The 22,170-nt window shown below is 40.3% G+C and overlaps 1 protein-coding gene and 1 long non-coding RNA gene across 4 annotated transcripts in view; both read right to left on the bottom strand.

Moving 5' to 3' along the window:
- LOC134577066 (uncharacterized) overlaps positions 1 to 4,372 on the bottom strand; it is a 34,295-nt gene extending 29,923 nt beyond the window's left edge. The window contains exon 1 of the long non-coding RNA XR_010085917.1: positions 4,210 to 4,372. This is a non-coding gene — a long non-coding RNA (uncharacterized LOC134577066). The remainder of the gene's footprint in view (positions 1 to 4,209) is intronic.
- A 4,573-nt stretch (positions 4,373 to 8,945) lies between these two features.
- Positions 8,946 to 22,170, bottom strand: part of NUP214 (nucleoporin 214) — a 68,674-nt gene continuing 55,449 nt past the window's right edge. The window contains exons 32-37 of one of the 3 annotated variants that reach the window (XM_063436514.1): positions 20,353 to 20,499; positions 13,309 to 13,480; positions 11,531 to 11,697; positions 11,412 to 11,436; positions 11,192 to 11,296; positions 8,946 to 9,101 (exon numbers count right to left, since the gene is read on the bottom strand). In XM_063436514.1, coding sequence (XP_063292584.1) covers positions 11,227 to 11,296; positions 11,412 to 11,436; positions 11,531 to 11,697; positions 13,309 to 13,480; positions 20,353 to 20,499 — 581 coding nt within the window. In that variant the 3' untranslated portion in view covers positions 8,946 to 9,101; positions 11,192 to 11,226. The remainder of the gene's footprint in view (positions 9,102 to 11,191; positions 11,297 to 11,411; positions 11,437 to 11,530; positions 11,698 to 13,308; positions 13,481 to 20,352; positions 20,500 to 22,170) is intronic. The other 2 variants (XM_063436515.1, XM_063436516.1) reach the window with 2 other exon arrangements.

The following is a 22,170-nucleotide window of genomic DNA, read 5'->3' as shown; positions in this document are numbered from 1 at the left end:
AGCATTAGGAATATGCTATAGTATCTACCAGTAGTTGCTGATGGATGGCTGGAAGAAGACTTCCATGTTTAAGCAAGCATGGGTGAGAATACTTGGCAAGACAGTCTCCAAGTCCCAATCAGATAAAGTCCTTATATTTAATCATAAAAGCTCAATTAGTTGCCAGCTCCAGAAAACTAATTATAAATTGCCCTCACTTTGGTATCAGACTCCTGAGAACCTGCACAGGATCTTCTCTTCGGTTTCATCCAGCTACTGGAGATGTTGGGTGGGAGCGGGATGCATTCGGCATATCTAGTGGGACAGCTCTATTGATGGATGGTAAGAGATGTCCTGATGGAACTTTTTGATTCCCCACCACTTTTTGAATTCAAAAATGTCTTATTACACATCATCCCCTTGCCCATTTCAAAATACAAGAACTCAATTATGAGACATTTGTTGAACGCAGCTAAATCTCTTTTGCCTTCCCTCTAGAAAAGCCCTGATGCTCCCACCCCACCAAAGAGCAGTTATTTCCAGGGTAGAAGAAATAAAGCAGGCGAAGCCTTGCTTTGAGACTATCTCTGATACTGGCACAAAGCATACTAAACAATGGTACCCATGAGATGTTTGCATTTCTAGCCACAGAGATGGTTAGTAGAGAAGGAGAACTTGTGAGGGAGGCAGACAAAATGTGAGAGGGGGTACATCTCATAAGTCCATATTCTTAACCAGGAATACCTGGCTGATGGGGGTGGAGGGTGTGAGTTGCAACTTGCAAGTGCTTTACTCTTTTACTCTTACACTCTTCCTTCCTACTCTTTCATACAATATCATGTGGTATATCTAGTTAAACATCAGCAGAGGAACAAGGTGAGCCCTAAGGATATGCGAGAGTCATACTCCGTCTAATGCCAGAGTTGAGTGTACGATCACTGTCAGCTTTCTGATGTCAATGGCTGCAATATTATCTCAGGTGGCTTAGTTATATTATTTACTAAAATTCTACACAATTCTTTTGGAAGACCATGTCACGCTCTACATAAAGGCAGTCAATTTGCACAGTTTGTAATTTTTTTAATATGATCTTTTTATTTCTGTTAGACATCTCTGAACCTCCTTTTCTTTCAATGTAAAAACGTACAATAAAGATTGTAAAATAAAAAACTAAATTTAAAAATGATACTTCACTTAATTTTATCCCATGCCACACTGCTTTGTCCATGGCTGAGATCATAATTCTTGATGATCTTGGCCAATCCAATGCTTTCCCACAGGGACGCTATAGTGTCAGGAATAGAAAAATGTATTCCTGATACTATAGTGTTTAATGATTTAGCTTTTCATCCCCCGCATGGAAAATGTGTTTTTACTCACCTTTTTTCCCATGCTATGTCTGGCTCCTCCTCCATGGCTGAGATCATCAGTCTTGATGATCTCAGCCAATCCAATGCTTTGAGAGGCTATTGCGCATGCGCAGAAAAATGCCACACTGCACCAATCAGCATCTCCTCATAGAGATGCCTTGAATCCATACATCTCTATAGGATAAGTTCAGCGTCACCATACAGAGCATGGAGACACTGAACACCAGTGCTGCACACTCTGCAGAACTAGCTCTAGTGTCCATCTGAATGACTGCTACTGGAGGTGTCCCTAAGCACTAATGTAAACACAGCCGTTTCTCAGAAAAGGAAGGGTTTACAGTGATAATACTGCAGGGGTAGGCTATTGACACAAGAACCACTATAGTACACTGTAGTGTATCTGGTGACTATAGTGTCCCTTGAAGCTTTGTGACACAGGAATTACATAGTGCTGCTCCCACCTATCTATCCTCCCTAATACACAAGTATGTCCCGTCTAGGCCCTTATGCTCTGCTGAAGGATTACGTCTAAGGTCCGTACTCCCACCTCTGATACTCGCCTTCAAGACTTCCCGAGGGCTGCACCATTCCTTTGGAACTCACTTCCCTCCTCCGTTAGATGCTCACCAAGTCTCCACTCCTTCAAAAAATCATTAAAAACCCACTTCTTCATAAAAGCGTATCAATTAAACTGTTAATAGCTTCCGACTGATTCCTCTCTTGCATCTGTCATTAGTCTAATACTATCCTTACCTTTTGTGTCACTTTACCCCACTCCCTCTAGCATGTAAGCTCATTGAGCAGGGCCCTCAACCCCTGTGTTCCTGTGTGTCCAACTCGTCTGGTTACAACTACATGTCTGTTCGTCCACCCATTGTAAAGCGCTGCGGAATTTGATGGCACTATATATATATCACATAATAATAATATTAATAATAATAATAATTCACTAAAAATGAATTGGTGGTGATTAGAGAAATACATTTGATTTGGAAAAGGCAAAGTGGAGATTCTTTTCAACTCGTTTAGTTTGGGCTGAATTTTCAAGATCTCAATTCTTTGTAATATGCTGTAGTAAATATATTCTACTAGTACATACTACTTTAGAAAATAAAATAACCATTAAAAGCCATACACATTTTAGTGCTGTAATAGGGAGATAACACTGATAAAATAAATCTGTGAAAAAAAAGAGGATTGGCTAATCCCAGCCAAATGTGTCCTTTGCTCAAAATCTCAAAATCCCCCCACATTTACTTAACCCTCCAAGAAACTGAAAGGGTTAATAGCTAAAAGAATTGACTCGGTCTGTCACCTTCCATCTAAATAACGTTTCATTAATGAGGATTTTAAGGTTTTCTTTTGTTTAAGCTGTTATTTTATCCTCGAGAAACCCCCTCCCCTCCTGCGATATGTTATGAAACATGGAAAAATGCTTGTTATATAATCTTAGAGCAGCATCAAAACCTTGTAATCATTTTTTTTTGGGATAATAAAAATGTTTTTTACAACTGGAACATAAACCCACCATCAGGAATACATGACACACACAAAAAAAAATCTTAGATAAATAAAAAATAAATAAAAAATAATAATAAAAAAAAAATATATATATTTTTTTTTTTCAGAAATATAACGGACAATTTAATGCAGAATATATTTATGATCTCTAAGCTAAACAGGCTTGACAAATTTATTAATCTACTCAAATAGCAATGGATTCTACCAAATTGCAACATAACATCCATTAATGTCCACTATCTGCCATCTTTCCACAAGCTGAAGAACGTACCTGTCATTGGAACGACCTTGCAGTTTAGAACTAGGATCATTTTGCAAACAAGTATGTCACCTCGAAAGGCCAGCCATAATTCATGCCATTAAAATATTTATTTTTTCAGTAAAGTATAATGTTCTCAGCATATGCAATTCATATGTATGTGTATATATATATATATATATATATATATATATATATATATATACACACATACATACATATACACACACATTGCATTAAGTAAATATTATAGATTACAAATTACTATATATATATATATATATATATATATATATATATATATATATATATATATATATATATATATAGAGAGAGAGAGAGAGATATTGCCAATTTGAAATACTATTTATTCTGAGTTTAAGATTGTATGACCATTCAAAATAAACCACATAGATTTTATTCATGCTTCCATTCTCATTTGTGATTTATTTTTTCATCATCATTATTTCCCTTGACCTAATTGAAAAAAAAAAAAGCTTTAAACCCACAGATTTAGTCTTTCTAAGTGGTGAATAAAAAAACCACGTTGACCAAACGTAAAGGCTAATGCTTACGGGGACAGATATGATATAAAATGTTTGTTTGTTTTTTTTTAAATACAGCAACAACTATAAACACGGTAATAAAATTTACAGTTTTTATAAAATTCCATGCTAATTTAACTGGGAAACATTGAGCTTGTTATTTTAACATGATCTGCTTGCGTTTTTTTTTTTTTTTTTTGCTTGTTTATCCAGGAAACTCATGAAATTCACAAGACAAAATATAATATTTGGAGACATTAACCAATTGTTACTCATGCATAATTGTAACATCACAAAGATTTCCAAGTCTCGCTTACAATAAATTCAAAAAAATGAAAAGCAAAACAATAATGCAATAAACTTGCTGGGGGTGAGAGAAACTTACATAAAAAATTATTTAGATTTTTAGACATTTTATTTGCTTTCAACTAACAGTGTGTCTTGTTGATAATACAACTGAACGTTGTGAATTACTTCTACACTATACAATATACATTTCTGGCTCTTCCATGTCCATTTATTGGGGTTTACTTACCATTTTTCCATGGCTATCTTGAGTTCAGCACACGGATTTTCTGTAGGTGTTGCATTCAACTCTTCACCGGTCTGCGCTAAGCCTTCTTTTGGACTGTCTGACATAATGGATATAAATTTTTGATATTAATACGTAGGAGCCCTTTCCACGTGTCCGGTGTCTCCTCTCTTGATCCCTATCTGTCCTGTATGCAGAAGACTGAAAAATATTTTGTCACTCTAACTAGGGTGATGTTAGTCCTGCCCAGTAAAAGGGAGGGACGATTACAGAAGGAGGTTTTTTTTAGGGACTGCTAGGGTACTAACTTCCCAGTGCTTAATTCACAAATTTTAAAAAAACTAAAAAAAAAATAAACCTTTCCCTGCAAATGACCTTTAGATTCTTACAACACAGGTGGAATGAATTACAGAGTGACGAAAAGTCCGCAGCTCAGCTAACCTTTCATCTTATTTTATTAATAATTTCTAAGTAGAGTTACATGTGTTGAATAGCAAAGTTTCAGGAGATATCCATAGATCCATCTTTAACCATTTAACCTTTAATTGCTTCGCACTTTGTGGCATACCCGTTCATACTTACTGTAGAAAAGAAGATTTGTGAAGGAATTTAATGGGGTCAAACTGTAATCACTCAGCGGTCACACTGCAACTTGTATGATCCATGACCAGCCAGTGGTCTGCAGAGAATGATTGTAGATATACCTGACAAAGAAACAGGTTGATATCGCTGGCCGTATTGAGATCATCAGGGAACATAATGGAAGAACAGTGTCTAAAAATAAATAAACAACATTTAAAAAATATATATTATTATTTTAGCAGGAGTGCACAAATGTATGATTTCTATGAATCAACCATTTAACCGTTCCATTGTCAGATAGAAGTTTAGTGTACTTTGGAGAAGTCAATGAATGGCCTAGGAGCATGTGCCTGAATATTTTTGATTCAAACTAACCATCTGCCAAGTTTAACGAACAAACCTTTAAAGCATGTTGATCGACTAACATTTGTGAGCTCCCATGATCCGTAACTAGACTCTCTGCTTTAAATTGTTATGCTCTAAATGCTTTAGAGTTCATTTATGGTTTTTCAGGTAGACAGAAAGGTTTCAGGCCCAAATTATCCCTACTGCGGCATTGACCCATAACCCACTTATGCCTCTAGAAAAATGCTATCCATCTGTACGCTCATAATTGAAAAATTCTCTATGACCTTTCATTAGCCTGTGCATTATGGAATTTTTGAAAAATAAATTTTTGGCCTACAGGTTCTCTCTTTTCTTATACCTGATCAACAGGTGAGTCGCAGTATGCAGATTCTTCTAGGCTTGCCGTGGTATTTAGCCAAAATTTGGAACTGTAGTGCTTAAAAAAATAAAAAAGCACAGAACTCTACCATTCAAATCTGAACAGATTTTGATCAATCCTTTTTATTAACTTAATTACAGTTGATGAAATTAATTGTATATGCGATCCCTGATGTCCTCTTTGGCAAGCATAGATGTGTAATAAAAATAAAATATTTTAACTTACCTGGAACACGACAATGAAATGGGTTGAAAAATGTATAACTGAAGAATGAGAATCCATTTACTAAATAAAACTGAAGGAAAAAAATATATACAATGAAATATAAGTCCAAACAAATGTAAACATTTTAAGACACACATTAACTCCTATCATAAAGGCTATGCTATACGTAAAAAAAATATTTTGTATAAGAAAAACATGTAGACACACACGCCCCCTAGAGGGAATACATGATAATGCTTACTAGACTTGTTTAAAATTTAGTTTTCACCGAATCAAGGCCTCAGTTTAATGTTTGCATAAACTTTTTAAACAATTTAATACTTTTTCAAATATTTTTATATATTCATATTCATATATATATATATATATATATATATATATATATATATATATATTTTTTTTTTTTTTTACATAAACAGATATTTTTTGATACTTAACTTTTAAAAGTTTATCCAGGAATATAAAATCAAAGCCCAAATACCTTTTTAGTCCACAACCGTATGAATTTGATTGTCTGAGATTTACTTATGGAGTCATTGAATAGGACTCCAGAGGTAAATCACGTACATTTGATTTGTCCGGTTGTGGTTAAAATGAATTTGATTCGGACAAACTATCCAAAACTAATTTCGTTAAATGGAATTTTAGAATCAAAATTATCAAAAAATAATTCTTATTCTTGTAGAATACGAAAATACCTATATAACATTTTCATTTGTTCAAGACAGTGTAAAATTTCTGGCATCTACCGTTTTTTGGGAGGTAATTGGATCACCCTTATATCATCTCAATTGGGGTTGGATCTCCCAAAAAGGATCCTAAGGAGATTCACAAGCTCTGTTCTTGTGAATGTGCTTTACGGAGATCCTACAATACTTATGCTGTTATAAGGATAACCGGCACTATTGTATACCCCTCTTTCTGTTTCTGCATTGTTGGCTGTATTAAGAAGAGAGGGAAGTATTACTAGCTCCACCCTGTGTTTTTGTGTTATAGAATAGTGGAAAAGCTAGCTAAATCTTGGGGATATCAACCGTAATACATGGAAATATATCCATTTCAGGAAGTAGTGTAACAATATAAAGTGAACAGAGTTAAAAAGGCCTCATGACCCCAACAGAGTCCCCATATAAAAAAAAAAAAATAAAGATATGCCATGAACCCACTCTGGTATATTTGCTTGGTTCCTTGGGTGAATGAAGTCATCCTCTATGTACCCAGCTCCAAGTGGAGACCTCCAGTAGAATACCTCAGTTGGGTGCCCTTTTACACTCTGGTGACAACTTGGCACTGGTGGAGGGGAGCGTGAAGAAGAAGAAGCACATTCTAGGCCCCAAGAGTACAGGTCTTGGTGTGCAGCATTAGATGTTTTGCCATTACGATGGATTACCAACTGCACCGGGTAACCCCAGTGGTACGGGATACAATGTTTTCTCAGGGACTCTGTAGTGTCTTTAACCAACTTCCCCTTATTCAGTGTCAAGGCTGACAGAGCGATATGAAAGCAGGATATCTTTGTACTCCGCTGGGAGATCCTTCTTTGGCCTGCATGCACTAATAATGGCCTCCTTTATGTGAAAATAGTGCAATCTAATAAGGACTATGCCCTCAGACCATAAGGAATATGCCAGCTAGGAGGTCTGGTGCCGAAGTGCAGAAGAGAGCACGCTTAAGAAGGCATGCAGACTATTTGGCACAAACATTTCTGGTACACGCCTCAGGTGCACACTATTGTGACATGACCTATTCTCCATATTGAGCCTCATTTGCTCAGCTGTGTTTCCATATGTTGCAGTCTATCCGCCAAGCTACTGTGGACAACTGCAAATTAATAAAGTTTGGTGTCTTCATGCACCGCTCTGGCCCTTAAGCCTTGTACGAACTTGCGGATATCACAAACCGATTTTTGAAATGTGGAAGGATCCTAACAGACACCACCTCATGTAGGCTTTATACTGGGTCATAGGTAAGTTATCAGGCCCAAGAAGGCTGTGTGCTGACTAGCGGTCATTTGCCCTATCTTGCTTCTGCTCTGCAGGTGTAGAAACTTTGACATATACACTACACGCTTGAAGAAGTTAGCTTTGTCAGCCCTATCAGCATTTCTCAATGTGTTATTTTGGGCCATCTTTCATCCTCTGTTATAGCCCAATAATCTCTTGCGGAATAGCAGTAAGTTGTTTATAGGGCCTTTGTAAGAGCGTAGCTTCACTTCTTTGCATCCATTTGCCTGATGTTCAAACCACGTCCTCTCAAACAGACAGGATCTTTAAGAGCATCTGTAACCACCTTCATGTTTTGTGTGTCTTTATCTTCCAGTATAAATTTAAAATTTGGCAGGGGACTCCTGACCTATAACCACTAGAACACATTTTTTTGTGTATTGCTTTAACTGTGAGCTCTTAGAATGACCAATTATAAGTAATCTGCACTTAATTTATATCCTACTTTATATTGTAACATTGCATTGTACAGGCTCACACAAACTCTTTACACTCATAGCTATAACAAAAACACGTCTTGGACTTGGAATGATGGCATATGTGTATGTAGATATTCATCTACATAGTCAACAGTATATTAGGATTACGAGTGCTATGATCAACTCTTTCCCACGATGGCACCTCAGACATTCATACAAATATCTAGCATAGTAATTTACCAACAACTAAACATCCATGCCAAGAAACCAGCAGAAACTGGTGATAGAGATACCCGGGGAGCAAGTTAAACTCTTTACGGCAAACCCTGATATTGTTAAAGTGAATACATAGCAGGGGGGGCCAACAGCTAGTGCTGCATTTATTGTACAACAGCTATGGTCCTGGCACGCAACCTGCTTAACCTCAGTTTGGCCTAGAATAGGATTATCACTAACTCAAAAAACAGAAAGCGATTTGTTTGCTACTCCTGGCATTCACGTGTAATCAGACTATAAGGATTAGCATATTTGCTCAATTTATCACATTGTTATATATAGTATTGAAAACCACAGAAGCACACCTCACCAGAAAAATAAAGGCTGTAATAGGGCCCGCAAGCAGAGGGCAATCAGAGAAAGATAACTGCAGAGTGGCAGCATACTTTGGCATTTTATAAAATCAATGGTTGAAATGACAGATGGTTTGGCAGATAAATGGTAAAATAGATTTTTGTGGAACTAATGTTTTTAGTTGTAAGTAACAAAGAAATGAAGTGACAAAAGAAAAATCAAAAAATTATAATTTATTGAGGACCTTGAGAAATGAAAAATTTGAGAAAAGAAAACTGCGACACTATCAAAATATTTAACAAGTCAGCTTCTTCTGCTACTTTCTCCATCTCTCAGCCTCTCCAGCCCCCGCCAAATGCAGACGTGGACCTGTTGGGACAATAAAGGCCATTTCAGAAAAAGAATATGATAACAATCAACCCAGAAAGATGAAACAAATGTGAAGCAACACTGTGGGTACTAGATTTTGTCGCTGGTCAAAGGGAAACTGCAAGCATAATCACTACCACTTGTTGTACTAGTTATGATGCTATGAATTTGTGTCTGCATATGCACACTTATTTTCTTATTGATCTGTGGTGAATAGAATCACCTGCCACCCCACTAACAGATGGGAAAGCAATGCTTCCCAGAAGGTGTCTAAGAACTTGTAAGGACAAAGCACAAACTGCATGCTCGTGTTGGATAAATCAAGTCCCCCTTCTCAGGAAATGTGCTTTCAGCGCAGTGCGGAATAGTGCAGTGGATACAGATACCTGCAAAACAGGTCCTGATGGTAAAAGAGGATGCTTACTCTGTGCAGGCGCTTAAATGGTTCACTGCTCATGGCTCCTATATACCTCCAGCAAGTATGAGAAGAGTTCTCTCTCTGCAGGAGAATCACATTTAGGAGGATAATCTTGTTCTCTAATGTGACCAACTCCTTGACACAGTCCTCTATATCACCAACAGAGATGTTTATATACTGAAAACTGATTAACAAGTGGTGGAATTTACATTTGCTATATATTTTTATTAGCACGATGTATAGGTGAAATTCTCTGCCATTTAAAGCACACTATCAGATGCTCACACAAGGGTTACAATGTAACTCCTTGAGAGTTAACTTACCTTGTTTCCGACGCCATGCTGCTCTCTCCGCGGCTGGCCTGCCTCTTTGATTTACATTGATGATCTCAACCAATCCAATACTTTCTCATAGGAATGCATTGGAGTCCAGTGCGCATGTGCAGCAGAACGGCGCACTGCTCCAAATTGATGGTCTCTCTAAGGCCTCCTGACTCGCTCCACTATTTCACTGATGTGCTTCTAGTGGCTGTCACACTGACAGCCAGTACAAACAGGTTGACCATGAAATAAAAACATTGCCATTCCTGCAGAATGGCATTGTTTCCAGCTGCAGGGTTAAAATGGGGGGCACATGGCATCCAGACCACTTAATTGACAGAAGTGGAAATTAGTGTTCCTTTATGTTTACTTACACGTACAATGACCAGTACAATTTAAGGATTACAATTATAGGGCAAAAAATAAAAATAAAAATCGAGCATTAGGGCCATATGCAGGGTACATATATACAGTTGTAATCAAAATTATTCAACCCTCATTGAAAATACGGTTTATTGTCAAAATTTACAGACTTTCAGCTGTTTGCGATGAACAAATCAAACAAAGCAATTGAAATATTGCAACACAACGAATGCTTCAAATAGATTCCCAGATTTTCAACAGAAAATATAACTTATGGCTTTTCCAGTGTCAAACTTGACAAGTGTTTTGGAAAATCCCTTCATGCTATGATATAAGGGAAGTAAAATCTGCATAATCTAGCTCAAAAAAAGAACTTGTTTCATAGTAATCTATGGGAGAATTCATACAAGTTCATATGAATATGTACACGCAGTGAAAGGCAATTGGTGATGGGCAAGTTGCATCAAGTTTCCACTCAAATCCCCATTACTGTTGCTGCAAAACAGAGTTGTCAGATCCCCCATGTTTTCCTGGACATATACCATTTCAATTGGGCAGAACATGAAAAGAGCTGCCATGTAGCATGCCCACAATCCCCAGAAAGGAAGTGAAATCAATCAAAGTAAGTCCTTTGGAACGCTTTCCTGACAAACTGATTTTTCTGCTGCAGCAAAAGAATTGTACACAGCCCAAGTATAACCCCATGTTATATGTAAAGAAAGGTTTTCAAGAAAAACATGGTGGATCAGGTGATCGCTAGCCAAGATCTGAATTTAGGAAGTTCTATTCATGATGTAGAGATAGTAAACCTTTTCTCTATAACATTACCCACAATGCTTAGAGTGAGATTGCATAGATCTGTTGTGCCAAAATGTCTTTCTGGCAGGGCAGCATTTTACTGAATAATTATAGTCTATATGAAGTTAGATGGTTCTGGGGAATGTTATTTAAAACTGAAAAAAGACATTTTAAATAGAAGGAAAACATACAAACTAGAATTCTTGAATTGAGCATGATTAATAGTTTAATGGCCAGAGGATCCTCCAATGTATTCCATGCCTAAGGGATTGGTGCAAAATGCTGGCTGTGCCTGGCTGAAAGTAAGGGAGGAAAAGAAATCTCTTCATATGATACCACAATCTCAGATGTCATGCAATTCTGCTATATACAATGTAATGGGCAAATTTACAAAAGACAATGGATACTCACTGATTAGCAACTCCAAATCCAAATCCTAAAAATAAAAACAATTATAGGAAGAGTGTTAGTCATGTGATTACACTTTGATAAAGACCAACTACTACTGCAAAATCAAATGGACCCAGTACCTCCACTGTTTGCTGCTGGCGGTGCACTTCCGCTTGACCCAAACCCAGAGAACCCACCACTCTGCTGCTCCCCAAAACCAGTGCCCTGCTGGGACAGAGATCCAAAGGTTGGGGTGTTCTGACTTGCTATGTTGCCAAAGGTGGTGTTACCAGGACTGGCTCCGAATCTGCAAGATGGGGCAATATTAAGGAACTAGAGTACAATATAACAAGGAGAAAATGATCATACATACAAAACATTATGTGTAAAAAACAAACCCAAAATATGCATAATACCCCTTCCCGACATTTGGGCGTGCTATGCCGTTCTACAAAAGGAGGGCATTAGCGTCATTAGGGGGGCATTGCATTACTTTACGATCAGGCCCTTTCTGCACCAGAACTACTTGACACCGTAATCACATGACTCGGATCAGCGGGATTGACTGCAAGGGGACTGCCTCGTTTATCAGAAAGATCCCCCAACATATAATTAATAAAAGCACATCCTTATGTAAAAATAAATAAATATACACTTAGAATGAAATTATATATGCAGGAACTATGGATGAATAAATATATATATATATATATATATATATATATATATATATATATATATATATATATATATATATATATATATAAATATTATAGAAAGAGGGAAGCACTCAAATGTTATTCAGAACTTGGAAAATAAAAATTCATAATTTCTCAATTTTTTTTTTAGATTTTCTTCATGTTAAATTATGTTTCATATATGAATACTTTATGTGAAATGAAAGCCCAACAAAATGTTATATACTAAGTGTGGGTGCACTTAAAAAGAGAGGTAAATTATGGTCGAATAGAAATAGCTTAAATTCCAGGTTTTGTTTTGCTCAAAACTTACAATTGCCTCCATCCTTGAGATGGAGGGCAGGGACAAAAAAATGGGGAGATGGCATGGCAGAAAGCGAGAGAAGACGAGAAGGAAAAGATTGGGAGATGAGTGGCAGGAAGCGAGAGAAGGCTGGAAGGAAAAGATGGGGAGATGGAGGGCAGGGGGGAGAGAAGGTTGAAGGAAAAGATGGGGAGATGGCGAGAGAAGACGGGAAGAAAAAGATGGGGAGATGGAGGGCAGGAAGGAAAAAATTGGGAGATGGTGTGGCAGGAAGCGAGAGAAGACGGGAAGGAAAAAATGGGGGATTGAGTGGTAGGAAGGAAAGATGGAGTGGTAGGAAGCGAGACAAGGCAGAAAGGAAGATGGGGAGATGAAGTGCCAATAAACAAGAGAAGGTGGGAAGGAAAGATGGGGAGATGGAATGGCAGGAATCAAAAGACATAGGAAGGAAAAGATGGGAAGATGACAGAAAGCGAGAGAAGGTGGGTTGGAAAAGATGGGGAGATGGAGGGCAGGAAGCGAGTGAAGGCAGGATGGAAAAGACAAGGGGATGGAGTTGTTAGAGTGAGAGATGGCGGGGAGGAATATTAGGATTTTTATATGCTCTTTTGTTGGATGGATTGCATTCTTGATGTTATTGTGGGAAAACAGAACTTATTTTGATTGAACCTACTTCTATAAGAATACCAGTGTGCATTTATACCAGTAATGGTATAGTAATGTTTATCATAGCACTCCAGATATCAGTGAACTAATTTCCAATGATAAGAGAATTTAAGAAATGATTCAGTATAAGGAGACATGTAATCTAAAAACTAATTTGTGGTGCCATGGCATGCGTCACTACTGCCTAATCAGAAACTCAGGGGAAAAATAAAAAAAGACAGAAAATTAGTTTTCTGGCAGAGTTACTTACCCGAATCCTCCTGTGTTAGCTGCAGCCGTACCCTCGCCGAACACTTTGCCTCCCGTCGAGCCCAGAGGGCTTGAAAATGCTGGGGCTGTACCGAATGCTGGCGCCCCTCCGAAACCAGGGGATCCCCCGAAAGTTGGAGGGCTGCCGAACACCGGAGCAGCACCAAAGCCACCTGAGCAAAACAGAGGCAAAAAAAAGGGGAGACAATAAAAAAATCATATTTTTTATGACAATTACAAAAAACTTAAACAAGTTTAAAGGAACAGTAAAGGGTTAAACAAATATATTTCATATTATAAGTAGTGTTCATTCACATGCATGTTCCTATACACAATAATACTTATAAAGTTAAACACTCTTAAAGGAAAACTACTAAAAGCTGCCAATAGACTGCCTGTAAGCGGGCAAATTATACCAGGTTACTTTTCATGCACTTTATAAAAGTGCAGGAAATCTAAAATATCACCAGTGTGTTGTATTTAAAAGGAGTGTAGTGGAAATACCACAATAAGAGCACACTGCTGCTGTTATGAAGGGACAGGATTTCAAAGTGAATTTAATTTTAGATTAATATAGGCAAACGGAAATCATTTTTTTTTCTAGATTGACTATTGAGGCCTGAAAATTATTTAGTGAGTTATCTTGACTTTTTGCGCATCACTCCAAAATCAGCAATTCAGAGATTGATTTTCTTGGTCTAAAGAACTTAATCTTGCTTGCTCATCGAACGAGTGGGGGAAATATTCTCCCTTACACTTGCGTCCGCCACTGTCTCCAATAGGTGTGCTAGAGATGTCATGCCCACCTGGACATTCACACACATATATGGTGGCACTATGACTAAAGAGAGACTTAGAGGCCCAAAATATCAACTTGACTTAACGCAATCACTGGTACCAAATTTACTTTAAATTTGGAACTTTAACTGTTCCATTATACCTCCGTGTCCCTAGATAAATATAAGTACTTTCTTCTTCCCCACTTACTAAATGCTGCCAAGGCCCTGATTCATCAACATTTTAAACAGGCAAAGTGGAAATTATTAGCCTCAATACTCCATCAGCCAACATTGTGATTAGTACCTGCCAATTTAGTGGACATAGGTCTCCTTTCTATAGCCTCCTGCTGGAACACAGGCTTCCTCGGAAGAGGCTGCCAGGGGTTAAACTGTTATTCCCCATGCTCTCAAATGCCTACAAGTATTTTAGGCATTTTATTGCTATGTACACTCTCATTGCCTACATGTTTCACTTTCTCCAGACTGCTATTCTCATTGTAAGTTATATTGTTACTTTGTTTTGCTTGCATCACCAATTGATGTCAGATTGTCACACTATCGCCCTGCATCCTCTCAAGTACCAATATCACTGATCCTTACATAATGTATCACTGTACTGCCAATTAATGTTTATGGGATGTAAACATTTAGCAAAAATGTAATTTAAAAAGTTTTTTTTTTTTTTTAAAGAAAATTTTAAATGCACTTTGAATTTCTGATCAGATCAGCTGATGAGTTGGAGATTAATTATGAAAACAAGGAAAAGCAGTGAGAGAAAAGTAATGAAAAAGGCTAACGCTATAAATGTATGTTTTTAAGCAATAACTTTCAAAATATCTCCAACACAATATACCACAAAAAAAACCCATTAAACATATCAATTATATCAATGTTATGTTAGGCACAGAAAAAACAGAGTTGGCAATAACGGAAACATATACAGAACTTCGATGCAAGTAAGCATTACTAACACAGCCATTTTTACAATTTCATCTCAGACAGTAAAAGTTAGTTCCTTGATGGAGATGGCTTTCCATCTCATTTCCACATGGACTTCTCTGATATCCAAAGGCTTTACTCACAAGGTAATTCATTAAATAAAGAACTGTGGGAATCCCAAATATTAGACAGACATAGCCAACTATTTTAGTGGATGATCTATTTCGAGCCTAAAAACGTACAATTCCACAGTGTATTTGCATTAATACACATTAATAATTCATGCATTAATAATTTGCATGAATAATCCTATTGGGTGCTGAGAGATTTTTTAACATTTGGCTGTAAACTACTGAGCATGTTCCTGTTTAAAAGTGGAGCAGTCACTTCCCAAAATTTTCCCAAAGTTGTTTTCCTGACATTACAGCTCCCTGTCACCTGCCCACACTAGATAGCGCTGTGAAATTCCCACACATGCCCAGTTAAACACTTGGGCATTCGTTATTGTCCGAAGAACGGATGTGAATTTCGTATATTCATTAATTCATCAGAAAGCCGAAGGAATGAATAGGTTTTCAGACGAACAAACACCATCGATGCTTGTTTGTTCAGTTTATTACAAGGAAGGAGGAGTAATATGTAAAAATAGAAGCAGCAGGGAGCTGTGCTCCCCACCACCTCCTAAGCCACCCCCCTCCCCCCCTCCCCCCATGTCCTCCCTCACTCAATATGACCGCCATATTAGCATAAGGGAGACTGAAATCTCCCGAATGCCCCTACTCGCTATGCCGCGAGTAGTGGCATGTCTACTACTCACGAGCGGCAGGTGGGGCCCTAAATGAAAATGGAGGGGGGGGGGGGGAAACCTATAGCACCCCCCCCACCCCAAACCATGAGCGGCGGGTGGGAGCCTTATAAGACAATGGGGGACCTCTCATTCTGTTAGGACGAAAATCGTAAGTTTCGCTGGTGTTCAGTCTAAATGACAGGACGTTCGGGAATAGTGAAAGGAGGCATCGCGAGATCACTGAATAAAGGTGAGAATTGTGGGAATATTTCTCTGACCACAGGAAATGGAGCACACGTTGCTCCTAAGCTGGTCATAGCTGGTCAGGTGTAGGAAATATACATAAAACAAAATAATCCCTACTTTGTCTTGTGTTTTAAAGAAAACTAGGGCAAACAGGAAGAAATGAAGAACAGATCATGAGAGAGGAAGAGAAGAGTGAGCGATTAGGGAAAGGTAAGTTCAGCATGACAGTACCGCTTAAAAAGTCCACTACAGGGGTGTCATATTGTGCCTCCTCGAAGTTTTTGGGTCATTATTTTTTTTTATTTTTTTTTGTGCATGAAAATAACATCAATTACCTTGCAATGACCCAACAGCACATACAAGTCCAAGGAACAACATAGTACAGTTGGTCAGCATTTATGAAGAGACTGCACATTTTAGAATACTTAGAGAGTAAGAAACTTGTTCGGCAAATCGGTGTAATGAAGAAAAAAAAAAAGTAAGGTAATTGTCAGAAGTGACATGTTAGACAGTGTGTATAATATACTACCATATGCAAGAAAAACTTAATAGGTTAGGCCGTGTCCATTGATCTGACATATAGTAAATGCTGTTTAACAAGATAACGGTACACGAGTACAAGAGACCTTAAGAACATGGCTCCCTAGCACTGCATTTCACTATTATAAATTCAGCAGCAGAGTAGGTAACATGGTCAGCGGTGACAACGGCCTGGGCTAAGAAGGGCAGAGAGGTGGTATTAGCCCTTGAGTAAAGTGGGCTTCGTGCCCTTTGTAGAGTTAGTGTCAGCCAATGCCCTGGTTTGGTGAAGCAGGATAATCTTGTAGTGCGGCAAGATCGGGGTGCGGCAGGGCACTGCCACAACCCCAGGCATGAGGGAAGACCTGTATCTTGAAGCCACGGCCACGAGTGCGAACAAAGTCCATGGCCTTCTTAGGTAAGGGAGTATGGAGGCTCCTTGTGGTCTGCCGCTGTGGGCAGCGATGGGTCCTTCATCACTGTGACCGATGTAATGGGGTAATGTCCCAAATTGCCTTCAGCCCAGGCAGGCTTTTAGTAAGAGGCACAGGTGTCTTAGATGATGCATCACCCAGATGTGGCTTCTGCAGCCCTTGCTGCTCTTCTCTTCTTTCCATTCACCTTCCTGGTGCAACGGTGATGCTAAAATTCGAGACTCTAGTTGTGCCCAGAAGCGCTTGAAGATCAAATCTAGTCGCTGTAGTATATGGTCAGCTGCACCTGGGTGAGCCGTTTCAGGTTGCTGTTTCTCTTGCACTTTTGTTGTTTGCACCACAGTCAGGAAAAGCACTAGGAGAGCAGCCGTCTCTCCTCTGCTTTATCACCTGTAGGCCGCAGGACCTTGAGTCAGGCAATCCGGTGCATAGAATTGCTTCACTGCAGTCAGAAAGTTGTTTGGATTGGGAATATGCTGCAAAAATAGGTGCTAGACGCAAAAACTCTGGTAGCACGCGTCTGATCTGCTTGGTGGTCAAGCTCCGTTCCCCCGTGCCTCCTCAAAGTTTTGCTGAACTATAACTTCTCTAATTATTTGATTTGGGGGAACAGTAGTCCAAAAATAAGTAGGGAAGATTATAGTTATCATCCATGTTATTAAATATATCGATCACGCATCTTTCAGTGCACAAAACAGTTTAATAAGTATCTATCATACAGCACAAGGGTTCCCTGAGAGTTGGAATGTTCGCTTGAAGCTGATCCATGCATTAAATGAACAGGATTTCTTTACTCTATTGGACGAATACAGCAGCGATCTGGCAATAGCAGAGATGTCAGAGCACACAGACAACGCTCCATTGCAATAGTATAGAGGAGAACATCAAAGGTTTGAATCCACGATCCATTATTTGTAGCACCCTAATGATTAACAAGTGTGAGCTTGAGCTCAATAAAGCCATACTACATCATCACTACTGATAATCTCAGGACATCATCACAAAACAAACATAAAAATAAATACTCCCCACCCAATAACAAAAAAATCTAAAAAATAAAATAAAAATCACAACAGTCAATTTTGTACTCAAGAGGATGATTACAGATGTCTATATTTATGGCAATTGCAAACCCTCTCTTCTTCTGCTCTCTGGTACCTAATTCCATCATATAAACGACCTCGCCAATTATACTTAAAAAGTGAATTTTGTGTCTGGAAAATGTGGCAGCAGCTTTAAAATTTGATTATAGTCACTAACACAACTTTTTAGCTTAATGAAGCAATTGTGGTGACTGTGCAAGTCTCAGTGCTTAAAGGGGCACTATAGTCCCCAATATAACTTTAGCTTAATGAAGCAGTTTTTGTTTATGCCTCTGAAGTTTCACTTTAATGATTTTTAGTTTAGTTAGTTTAACCCCTTAAGGACCAAACTTCTGGAATAAAAGGGAATCATGACATTTCACACACGTCATGTGTCCTTAAGGGGTTAAAGATAAGGACAAAGCAATTGTGTGCTTTCCTGAAGAATTTCTCTCATCTGTCCAAACCAGGAGCTTTTGTAGGCCAGGAGATGAATAAGTATCAAAGTTATTTATTTATTTTGTACAATAAGAATTTATGCTGTTCTGTTTTAATTGCATTGCATAAATAAAACTAATAACTTTTAAAACTAAAATGTTAATTACACAAGGAAATAACATGCAGTGTCATCTGGCGAGGCAGCATGACCGCGGCCTGCGTCTTTAGGTGAGGCAGCGTGACCGAGGCAGCGCAAACCCAGCCTGCACCATCTGTCGAGGCAGCGCAAACCCGACCTGCACCATCTGTCGAGGCAGCGCAAACCCGACCAGCACCATCTGGCGAGGCAGCGCAAACCCGACCGGCACCATCTGGCGAGGCAGCGCAAACCCGACCTGCACCATCTGGCGAGGCAGCGCAAACCCGACCGGCACCATCTGGCGAGGCAGTGCAAACCCGACCTGCACCATCTGGCGAGGCAGCGCAAACCCGACCTGCACCATCTGGCGAGGCAGCGCAAACCCGACCTGCACCATCTGGCGAGGCAGCGCAAACCCGACCTGCACCATCTGGCGAGGCAGCGCAAACCCGACCTGCACCATCTGGCGAGGCAGCGCAAACCCGACCTGCACCATCTGGCGAAGCAGCGCAAACCCGACCTGCACCATCTGGAGAGGCAGCGCAAACCCGACCTGCACCATCTGGCGAGGCAGCGCAAACCCGACCTGCACCATCTGGCGAGGCAGCGCAAACCCGACCTGCACCATCTGGCGAGGCAGCGCAAACCCGACCTGCACCACCTGGCGAGGCAGCGCAAACCCGACCTGCACCATCTGGCGAGGCAGCGCAAACCCGACCTGCACCATCTGGCGAGGCAGCGCAAACCCGACCTGCACCATCTGGCGAGGCAGCGCAAACCCGACCTGCACCATCTGGCGAGGCAGCGCAAACCCGACCTGCATCATCTGGCGAGGCAGCGCAAACCCGACCTGCACCATCTGGCGAGGCAGCGCAAACCCGACCTGCACCATCTGGCGAGGCAGCGCAAACCCGAGCTGCACCATCTGACGAGGCAGCGCAAACCCGAGCTGCACCATCTGGCGAGGCAGCGCAAACCCGAGCTGCACCATCTGGCGAGGCAGCGCAAACCCGAGTTGCACCATCTGGCGAGGCAGCGCAAACCCGAGTTGCACCATCTGGCGAGGCAGCGCAAACCCGAGCTGCACCATCTGGCGAGGCAGCGCAAACCCGAGCTGCACCATCTGGCGAGGCAGCGCAAATCCGACCTGCATCATTTGGCGAGGCAGCGCAAATCCAACCTGCATCATCTGGCGAGGTAGCGCGAACCCGACTTGCATCATCTAGAGAGGTAGCGCGTACCCAGCCTGCATCACCTGGCGAAGCAGAGGCAGTCCGATCCTAGCATGCATCACATGGCAAGGCAGTCCGATCCTAGCATGCATCACATGGCAAGGCAGCCCGATCCTGACATGCATCATCTGGAGAGGCAGCCCAATCCTGGCATGCATCACCTGGCGAAGCAGCCCGATCCTGGCTTGTATTATCTGGTGAGGTAGCGTGACCCTGGCCTGCATGATCTGGCCAGGCAGTATAACCATTGCCTCCATCACCTGGCCAGGCAGCTCCACCCTAGTCTGCATCATCAGGCAAGGCAGCGCAACAGCGGCCTGCGTGATCTGGTGAGGCAGTGTGACCTGGTCTCTACGATCAGCTGAGAAAGTTTGATCTGACCAACATACGATGAGACAGTAAGATGGTTACTGCCCTCAAGGCAGTCAATTTGTCACAGAGCTACTATACCTGTCTTGGTGGGACTTGTGAACCCAAAGCCCTGACTTGCCACGCTTCCGGCTGCACTGAATGTCCCAGAGGATTTTTGATCCCCGAAAGCTGAACTGCCAAAGCCAAATGCCTTGGCCCCGCTGTTCCCAAACAGACTGTTGCCGTCTGTAACAAAGAAAAAAGTAAAGTGAGAAACAAGGAAACAAGAGCTGTGACTTATTAACAAGAAACACATTGTGAGCTAGTGTCACTAACTAAACAAATTGTTTATTTTCAACTGTTAGTGTTGAAAATGTGACGAAGGTCCCAGCTTCAAAAAAGTCTTTAGAGTGTCAGTAGTCCAGGAGTGTTGAATTGGTAGCCCAATTTACTTGTCTGTCATGACTATTCAACTTGTCCTGACAAAAAATAATTTCAATTACAAAGATTGGAGCCCCTGCTGAGAGCCATTGACAGGTTAATGTGGTAAACTTCAAATTTTCACAAAATAAATAATAGTTGATCTGGAAATACTCTCTAACTCTGCTAGTCACAACATGACTATTTTTGCTTCAGTTTTGTGAATTACTGCAAGTGTCTCAACCTCTGCCCCCACATAGGCTATAATTTTGTCATAGAGTGTATGTAGTGTGTGTGTGTGCATGCTGTGTGTCGTATGTGCTAGCTGTGTGCTGGCTTTATGTATTGTGTGTCTGTGGTGTGTGCTGGCTGCATGTAGTGTTTATGTTTGTGTGGTAAGCTGGCAGCTTGTAATGTGTGCTGAATATATATATGCAATGGGTGTGTGTTTGTGGTGTGTGCTGGCTGGCTGTATGTTACAGGTGTGCTGGCTGTATGTAATGTTCGTATGCTGTGAGCTGGCTGTATGTAATATGTGTGTGTTGTGTGTCCTGACTGCATGTAGCGTGTGTGTTGGCTGTATGTAATTTGTGTGTACGGAATGTATGTAATAGGTAGGAGTGTGTTTGTTGGCTGTATATAGTGTGTGACGCGTATTGGCTGCATGTAACATGTGTATGGCGTGTGCTGGTTTTATGTAGTGTATATGTGGTGTGTGCTGGCTATATAGTATGTGTGGGAGATGTGTCCTGGCTGTATGTAATTGATATATGTGTGTTGGCTATATGAAATTGTGTATGTGTGGTGTGTGCATCTAATGTGTGTACTGGCTGGATGAAATATGTGTGCTGACTGTGTGTGTTTGTTGGCTATATGTAATGTGTTTGATGTATGCTGGCTGTATGTAGTGTGTGTGTGTGTGTGTGTGTGTGTGTGTGTGTGTGTGTGTGGTCAGTGCTGGCCTTATTTTTTAAAGTAGTGTGATTCAGATTTTATTCTCTACAATTTACAAGTTTTTGATGCATATACTAACATAAATGTATTTATTCTCTCAGAAATCCCATATATTAAGTAAAATTTGATTTCACTCAAAGTTTGCTTTCTCACTGACCCAGACACACTTTCTTTGATGCACACAAACTGTAACACACAATTACTGATCCACACACACACACACACACACACACACACACACACTGAACCATTTATACACAAACTACATATTATTTGACCAACATACTGCGCTGTCTCATTGCATATTCCTGCCTGGTCCATAACTCGGTCTGCAGCTTGTCCCCTTCACTTTTCTTTCATTCATGCATGACTGTTAGCCGCCGGGATGTGACATCATGTTGTATCTCATCGATCTTCAACTCTGCGCATAGCGAGGAGACTATGCTGCTACTCGCACGTCCCCATACCCGACGCCTACTGTGACATCTGCCAGCCTTAGGATATGGCAGCCCATGGATAAATTTCCCAGTGAGCCAGTCCTTC

Source organism: Pelobates fuscus, chromosome 11 (assembly GCF_036172605.1).
Source record: "Pelobates fuscus isolate aPelFus1 chromosome 11, aPelFus1.pri, whole genome shotgun sequence".
Classification (NCBI taxonomy): Eukaryota; Metazoa; Chordata; class Amphibia; order Anura; family Pelobatidae; genus Pelobates; species Pelobates fuscus.
This window is presented reverse-complemented; position numbering and strand designations above follow the sequence as displayed.